Source organism: Microtus oregoni, unplaced genomic scaffold (assembly GCF_018167655.1).
Source record: "Microtus oregoni isolate MIOR12 unplaced genomic scaffold, Mior012 000002F_ref0000024, whole genome shotgun sequence".
Classification (NCBI taxonomy): Eukaryota; Metazoa; Chordata; class Mammalia; order Rodentia; family Cricetidae; genus Microtus; species Microtus oregoni.
In genome coordinates this window covers 78397289-78406022 of record NW_024543061.1, presented here as the reverse complement: position 1 = coordinate 78406022, position 8734 = coordinate 78397289, and the positions used below count along the sequence as shown (strand labels likewise).

At 50.1% G+C, this 8734-nt stretch overlaps 1 protein-coding gene and 1 pseudogene across 1 annotated transcript; both read right to left on the bottom strand.

Moving 5' to 3' along the window:
- Window positions 1-247: 247 nt before the first annotated feature.
- Window positions 248-2226, bottom strand: LOC121436881 (annotated as a pseudogene).
- A 3541-nt stretch (window positions 2227-5767) lies between these two features.
- LOC121436871 (bromodomain-containing protein 4-like) lies at window positions 5768-7417 on the bottom strand. Its single transcript, XM_041636776.1, has one exon. The coding sequence runs from the start codon at window positions 7415-7417 to the stop codon at window positions 5768-5770; it is 1650 nt and encodes a 549-aa protein (XP_041492710.1).
- Between the last annotated feature and the right edge of the window lie 1317 nt (window positions 7418-8734).

The window sequence follows — 8734 nt, the reverse complement described above, 5'->3', positions numbered from 1 at the left end:
CCTATCTTATAGATATCCTGTTTTGCAGTCAACCTGCTTTGTTGATGTCCTATCTTATTGATATCCTGCCTTGCAGTCTTCCTATCTCATAGACATCCTGCTCTTTCAAGCACATGGGATGTTCTTAAGCAAACAGGACATTCCCCCGGGAGTATGCTAGCTGCAGGTTTTGAGGAGGGGGTCTGTAGGGTCTTTCATTTCCCCCTTTTTCTTTTTATTATTGAGTTAAATCTTTTACTCAAAGCAATTACAGAACCTCGGTTTCTTGTTGTGGTAACATGTAATACTGATGGGTCAGTACTAGGGCCTGAATGACTGACAGCCTGTCTTTTATAAACTGGACCAGGCGGTTTAAGATGCAGGGCCCAAACAGGAGTATCAGAAGGAGGATAATCAAGGGACCCATCAAAGAAGACAATAGAGTTATAAACCAGGGAGACTTATTAAACCATCCTTCGAACCATCCTTGTTGTGATTCGAACATCTTTTGTCTCTGTCTTATCCTCTCTCTAAGCTTTGGCATATTGTCTCTCACCAGCCCAGTGTGGTCCGCATAGAAGCATCATTCCTCTTTGAGTGCCGCACATAACCCTCCCTCTAGCAAAAACAACATGTCTAGCCCCCTCCTGTTTTGTAGGACTACCTCTGAGAGGGAGGTTAATGACTTTTCGAGTGTGCTAACCAATTCTTCCAGTGTCTTGATATCAGTATGCATGGCTGCCTGAAGTTGTCTAAATTGGCTGGTCTCCATAAGAGCGGTGGTCCCTGCGCCCACCCCCGCCACTATTCCCCCCATAGCGATGCCTCCCAGCAATAAGGCCAAAGTTAGGGAGGCTAGTTTTCTCCTAAATCGGGGTCTCCCTTCAAAATGACTATAGATGTATTCAGGATCATGGTATGTAACTTTGGGCCATAATTCAATTAGAACGCAGTAATCAGAGGTTTCACTGAGCACAGCAGCTGAAACGCATGGGGTTAATCCAGTACTGCATGCCCAATAGGTCCCGTTGGAGGCAGCTAGGTAATAGGTTCCTCTGGACACCTTTTGGGTTGAGTTACATAAGGCCTGGTGGGTTTTGGGAATAGTCCCTATGCAAAGTCCCTGTCCAGATACTTCAGACAGGGTCAGCTTATGCTGGGGGATGGAAGTGCAGCTGGTGGGTGCAGAGGTTTGGTTGGTGTAGTTACCTAGAACGGCTACACCTTCATAGTAAGGGGGTCTTGAAACCAGTCATAGCCAGCAATCTTGGGTCTTGTTCGGATCTGTGAAATTGAGAGCCAGATAGGCTCCTTGTACCAAGTTGAGTAGTCTATGCCTTGTTCCAGGTTGACGGGAGACAGAGTAATGGTAGTAGTGGTAGGTGTGCTAGGGGTACTATTGCTGGCTAAGGGGGTCATTGAGGTATTATGAGATGCTGCTGGGGGTAAGGCTTGTGCTGGCTGAGAAGGGGATTTTTGTTCTGGTTGGACTGGATTTGGCCCTATTGATAGCTGAGGGCCTGCATTCATCACCTGTCGGGTTAATGAAAACATAATGACAGGATCATATCCAGAACGGTATAGGTGCAATCCCCATGATTTGGGTCCGTCCCAAGAGGCTTTTTTCCCTTGCATAGTGAAATCTAGGACTAAGGGGTTGCATCTACCTCCTGGGGTGGCGCCCTGGACATTGGTAGCAGTATCATAGCAGGGGTCACAAGCTTTTCCCCCGCAAGTCCATGGCCCCCTTCCCAAGTACCCAGGCGTGGTTCCTCATCTGAGCATGATTAGATCCCAGGTGGAGGAGGGTTTCCAGTAAGCCTCCCCCGTCGTTTCGCAACACCATTGGGCACAGTAACCGTCCCCCGGCCCTCCACACCCCTTTTGTGTGTTTTGTCCTGGACAAACATAGAAGTCTTTGTTCCTGGTCCTATGCCGCCCCCCTGGGTGATGGCAGCCATATCCCAGGAATGGTTCCTGATCTGAGGGGTTCCAAGACTCTCCCACCAAATCACTAAGGTCAAAGTACAGGGTTGGGAAAGCGTCCGTCATTGTTCCCAACAGGGAGGTGGTATTGGCTACTTTTCCTATCATGAGATTTGTAACCCTCCAGGTTACATTGAAAACCTGATGCAGGCTATTTCCTTGTGTCGCCATCCCCAGTCTTAGTAGGGCCCATATAATGGTCAAAGGGCCCCACGGGTAACCCTTATCTTTAAGGGGTTTTGAGTGCGTTGGATTCTCCATGCTATGGTTGCCACAGGCTCTGCTTTCTCAGCTGTATGGGCGGCCTTAACGTGTGAGGCATGGATCCAGGCTGCGATGCCTTCAACCTTCAGTGTCGTTGGGGTGGTCAGAAGGATAGTGTAAGGGTCTTTCCACCGAGGTTCCAAGTTTTTGGTCTGGTGTCTGCGGACCCAAACAATATCTCCTATCTGGAAGGGATGCGGTACCACCGGCTGGTTCAGTTGGTCTCAGTAAGCAGTGGCGAGTGGCTTCCAAACCTCTCTTTGCACAATCTGTAACACCTGTAAATGGGCTTCCAGAGACTGTCAGCAAAATCGGCAATGTTTGAATCAAAGAAATTTATAAATGGGGGAGGAGCTCCATATAGGATTTCAAAAGGTGTCAGTCCATGAGGCCCCGGAGTGTTGCGGGCCCTGTACAGGGCCAGTGGTAAGAGGAGCACCCAGTCTCTAGTGCCAGTTGCAAGCGTTAATTTGGATAAGGTCTCCTTAATTGTTCTATTCATGCGTTCTACCTGCCCTCAACTTTGGGGTCTATACGCACAATGTAATTTCCATTCGACCCCTAGGAGTTTGGCCACCAACTGACTTACCTGGGAGACGAAGGCGGGCCCATTATCGGTGCCTAAGACTTGAGGCATTCCGTACCTGGGAAAGATTTCTTCCAAGAGCTTTTTGGTCACTACCTTTGCGGTTTCGTGTTTGGTAGGAAAGGCTTCCACCCATCCTGAAAAAGTGTCTATGAACACCAAGAGGTATCTGTACCCATAGAAACCTGGCTTGACCTCCATAAAGTCGATCTCCCAATGTACTCTGGGAAGATGTCCCTGTGCCCAAACTCCTGGACCAAGCTTGGCTCTGCCTGCATTTACCTGGGCGCAGGCTTGGCATTCATCAGTCACTTTTTGCAGGGCTCCATCCCTGTTCAGGAGGTATTGGCCTGACTCCTGTCTGTCCAACAAGGTTTTCATCTTCTTTGGCCCCAAATGGGTCAATTTATGTAAGTGGTCTATTATTTCATAAGTATGTTTTGTTGGCATAACAATCTTTTCCTTAAAACCCATATGTTGCTTTTTGGGGTCATATGTGGCCCCCATTTTCTTTAGGAGATCAATGTCCTCTGTACTATAGGGTAGCGAACTGGAGGCTGGGGCCTCTTCTGGGTTCGTCAAGGGGAAAGCTTGGGAGGTCTTGGTTGATTTCATAGCAATCTCTCGAGCAGTGTCATCTGCCAGTCTATTTCCCTTTGCCTCAGGGCAATGGCCTTTTTGATGCCCAGGGCAGTGCATAATACTTAATTTTTGGGACAAAAATAAGGCCTTTAGGAGTGCCAGTATCTCAAGTTTGTTTTTAATTTCCTTTCCTTCTGAGATCAGCAGCCCTCGTCTACGATAAATTTCCCCCATGTATGTGAGCCGTGGCAAAGACATATCGGCTATCTGTATAAACATTTAGCCTCTTGCCTTCTGCCATCTGGAGTTCCTGGGTCAGAGTGATGAGTTCAGCCCTCTGGGCGGAGGTGCCTGCGGGGAGGGTTTCTGCCCAAATTACCTCAGTCTCCGTTGTCACTGCCACCCCTGCTCTTCATTCCCCATTTGCCAGGAAACTGCTGCCATCCGTATACCAAGTATAGTCAACATCTCGGAGGGGTTGATCCGTCAGGTCCGGCCTGGTCCTGTGTATTTCCACAAGGATCTGGAGGCAGTCATGGTGTTCTGCTTCCTCCGGCAGGGGGAGCAAGGTCGTGGGATTAAGAGCTACCACAGGTTCGAAGTGCACCCGGTCCGTATCCAGGAGCATGGCTTGGTAATGGGTCATGCGGGCATTAGAGAGCCAGCAGTCTGGAGGCTGATTGACCAAGGCCTCCACCTCATGGGGCACCAGGATAGTCAATGGCTGGCCCAGAGTCAGTTTACCCGCGTCCTTGGTGAGGACTGCAATAGCTGCTACCATTCGCAGACAGGGCAGCCACCCTGAAGCTACTGGTTCGAGTTTCTTTGAGAGATAAGCTACAGGATACCTCCAGGGGCCCAGTTTTTGTGTTAGGACCCCTTTAGCGTAACCCTGTTTTTCATTCACGAACAAATCGAAAGACTTGGTAATGTCAGGGAGGCCTAAAGCAGGGGAGGCTAAAAAGGCTTTCTTAATGTTTTCGAAAGCCCTCTGTTGTTCCTCTCCCCAATCAAACATTGTTCCTTGTTTAGTTAATGGATACAAGGGTGCAGCCATCTCTGCAAACCCTGGGATCCAGAGGCGGCAGTATCCCGCTGTTCCCAGGAACTCTCTCAGCTGGTGGGGGTTCTTGGGGGCAGGAATGTTAGTGATAGTCTGTTTGCGCACCTCGGTCAGCCATCTCTGTCCATCTTTTAATTGATAACCTAGGTAAATGACTTGCTTCTGGCATATCTGAGCCTTCCTGGCTGATGCCCGATATCCTGCTTGTCCCAATGTCTGTAGGAGGGCCTTTGTACCCTCCTGACATTCTTTCTCTGAAGCAGCCGCCAGAAGGAGGTCATCAACGTATTGGAGCAATGTCGGGGCAGGGTACTGAACCCGAAAGTCTGCCAGGTCCCGGTGTAAGGCCTCATCAAAGAGGGCCGGGCTGTTCTTGAACCCCTGGGGGAGCCGTGTCCAGGTCAATTGACCCGAAAGTCCAAGATCTGGGTCCTTCCATTCAAAGGCAAAAAGGGACTGGCTCTCCGGATGCAGCCGCAAGCAGAAGAAGGCATCCTTTAAATCTAATACGGTATACCAAACGTGGGATGTCGGCAGAGTGCTCAATAGGTTGTAGGGGTTGGGGACCGTGTGGTGTATGTCCTCCACCCTTTTGTTGTCCTCCCTCAAATCCTGCACTGGCCGGTAGTACCCAGTCCCCGGTTTCTTTACTGGTAAAAGGGGGGTATTCCATGGTGACCGGCAGGGAGTGAGAATGCCCTGATCCAGCAGTCTTTTTATGTGGGGCCTTATGCCTTGATATGCTTCATGGGATATGTGGTACTGCTTGATTGAAACAGGAGTAGCTGTTGTCTTCAATTGAATGATAAGTGGAGGTTGTTGTAAAGCCATCCCCATTCCCTGGTCTCTGCCCATGCCAATGGAAAGTCATTGAGCCAAGGGGCCATGTCAATTGTCTGTTGCCCCGGGGGCTCATAAAGTCTATATTCATCCTCCAGCTGGAGGGTCAAAATTTGGAGGGGACCTCCATCTGGGCCCATTATCTTAGCCCCTGTGTCCTTGAAATGAATTTGGGCCCTTAGCTTGGTGAGGAGGTCCCTACCCAACAAGGGATAGGGACAGTCCGGAACATGCAGAAAGGAATGCGTCACCTTACCAGTAGCCAGCTGAACCTTCGAATTAGTTGTCCATCGATATCTCTTGCCACCAGTGGCTCCTTGGACCCAAGCAGATCGTTTGCTGAGTGGCCCTGAAGTCTGGGTCAGGACTGAATGCTGGGCCCCGGTGTCTACTAGGAAGGTGACTGGTTGCCCTCCAACATCAAGAGTTATCCTGGGCTCAGGGTGGGGCTCCTGGCCCTGAGTTCCCTAATCCTCTAAGGTGAGGAGGGAGGTTTGGAGCCTGGGCTTCCTAGGACCTTTGTTCCTCCTGGGGCAATCCTTAATCCAGTGTTCTTGTTCTTTACAATAGGCGCATTGGTCTCCGTCCACCTTGGCCCTAAATTGTTCTCCCTTCCTGTCTCCCTCTCTATTCTGTTCCTGAACCATGGTGGCCAACACCCTAGTTAATTCCTTGTTTCTCCTCTTGTCTCTTTCATCCTCCCGATCTTTCATTCTCTGCCATAATCTTTCCTCTTTTTCTTCTGGAGTCTCTCTCTTATTGAAAATCTTCTCTGCCTCTTTTAGTAAGTCTTGTATAGTATATCCCTGGAGACCCTCAAGCCTCTGCAATTTGCTTCTAATATCGGGACTAGACTGCCAAATGAAAGACATGGATACACTTGTAGCTTGCCCTGTATCTTCAGGGTCATAGGGGGTATACATCCTATAAGCATCCTTGAGCCTTTCTAAGAAGGCTGAGGGTGTCTCTTCATTTCCCTGTATTACTTGCTTAACCTGGACCAAATTGGTGGGGTAGCACGCTGCCCCTCGAAGACCCACGATTAGCAACTGGCGATAGAGGTGTAGATGTCCCCTACCTGCAGCCGTAGTAAAATCCCAGTCAGGTTGCATCAGAGGGAAGGCCTTGTCAATTTCGTTAGGCAAAAGGTTTGGGCTACCGTTGTCGGCTGGGACGTTTTTCTGAGCCTCCAAAAAGACTCTTTGCTTTTCCTCTGAGGTCAGCAGGGCTTGCAAGAGTTGCTGGCAATCATCCCAAGTGGGCTGGTGGGTGACTAAAATAGACTCAATCAGGTTAGTCAGCATTATTGGATCTTTGGAGAATGGGGGGTTATGGTGTTTCCAATAGTATAGATCTGAGGCAGAGAATGGCCAGTATTGCTGTTGGCCGTTTGGGCCCTCTCTCAAGGGTAGGGCATGAGAAGTGGAATCAGGGGGTGGCTCTCGCCTTCGCCAGAGTCTTCCAGCCATGGGTGAAGGGGCTGGGGAGACTTGTGCAGGCTGTCCACCCGCCGCTGCAGTCTCTGGCCCATCCGGACTCTCTGGATCCTCTGGATCTGCATAAGGAGGGGGTTCTTCTAATAGAAGGTCAGTGAGGGGAGAGTCAGGGTTTGGAGGAAGGACGGAAGGGGGCACAGGGGTATGTTTCAGAGGTTTTTCTTTGGGAATCTTCTCCTTAAGAATGGAGGGGTATAGGGAAGAAGAGGGTGGGGCAGGGGAAGGTGCAGGAGGAAGAGGCACAAGCGGTTGGCTCTCCAGAGGAGGGGGAGCCTTAGGGGCTGTAGGGGTAAGAGGAGGTTGGGTTTTGTTAGAGATGACAAAGGGCTGGACCCATAGGGGCGGGTCACGTGCCAAACTTTCCCAGGTAACGATGTAGGTGTGTTGATCCTGGTGTCCATGTGGTCCCCGGCTGAACACTTTTGCCTTAACCTGGGAAATAATATTGAGATTGGAAGTGCCGTCTCTTGGCCATTCTGCCCCAATAGTAGGCCACTTGGACAAACAAAAGAACACCCATTTCTTCTTTCGAACATCGACTGACAGGTTGTCGGCTCGGGCGCGGACACCAGGCCAGTGGTCTAAAGTAAGGCTCAAAGGGGTGGTTAGGGTTTGTCCCATCTTCTCGAAGAGAAGAGAACCATATATATATATATATATATATATATATATATATATATATATATGACACACAAAGACAAAGACAGAACAAGCTCTGAGGGTCCGGATCCCTCTCCTCCAACTAGAACCATGTATCCTTCTGATACGGGCTGAGCTCCGAAGAATTGGGCTCCAGAAGTCCTTGCGGACTGACTCCGGGGGCTCAGGTAGGCTCCAGAAACCCCTGCGGGCTGACCTCCGAGGGCCCGGGGTCCTTATGTCCGTGAAACGTCTTCCAGGACTGCGGGGGAGAAATCCCGGGTACAGAATTCGACAAAGAACACAGAAGACCACTCAACAGAGAACACAGAAGACAACTGAACAAAGAACACAGAAAACAACTGACTCAGAGCTGGCCAGCTTACCTCCTGATGGTGAGTCGGTGGTCCCTGGGTGGGAGGGTCTCAATTTCCCGGCCAAAGCACCAAATGAAAGACCCTCGATGAGGACCTTTTTTGGGGGGAGACCTCCCCAACGCCAAGGAACAGGCCGAGACCGCACGGATGCAAATCGCAAGAGGTTTATTGAGTAGACACAGGTACCTACGAGCGGCAAGATCTCTTGGAAGACCTGCGTGCCTGCCAACTGGAGGTCGGGCTTTTTATAGGGAAGAGCAAAAAGCAAGTTTACAGAAGCAAAAGCGTGGTTATCAGAATGAGGCGGGGGGCATGAATGGTTTCCTCTCTCAGCATGGATGTCTGGCAACAGTCATCCTGTTCCTATCTTATAGATATCCTGTTTTGCAGTCAACCTGCTTTGTTGTTGTCCTGCCTTATTGATATCCTGCCTTGCAGTCTTCCTATCTCAAAGACATCCTGCTCTCTCAAGCACATGGGATGTTCTTAAGCAAACAGGACATTCCCCCAGGAGCATGCTAGCTGCGGGTTTTGAGGAGGGGTCTGCAGGTTCTTTCAGAAGTAGACAAGATTGCCAGGCAAAAAGTGGAAACTTGGGGGTTGAAGGTGGGGTGGGGGTAAGGGGAGATGGGGAGAAAAAAGTGAGAAGGGGGGATGGGGAGAGCTTGGGGGAATGGGACACTTGGGATGGAGGAAGGGTGGATATGGGAGCAAGGAAGTATATATCTTAATTAAGGGAGCCATTATAGGGTTGGCAAGAGACTTGACTCTAGAGGTGTACCCAGGTGTCCATGGAGATGTCCCCAGCTAGATACTTGGCAGCTGAGGAGAGGGAGCCTGAAATGGCCCTATCCTATAGCCATACATCCATCTGGCGATGGATGAAGCTAGAGACAGAGACCCACATTGGAGCACTGAACTG

What these genes read in the sequence shown, in the direction of transcription:
- LOC121436871 (XM_041636776.1), bottom strand. Translation starts at nt 7,417, where the DNA reads ATGGGACAAACCCTAACCACCCCTTTGAGCCTTACTTTAGACCACTGG.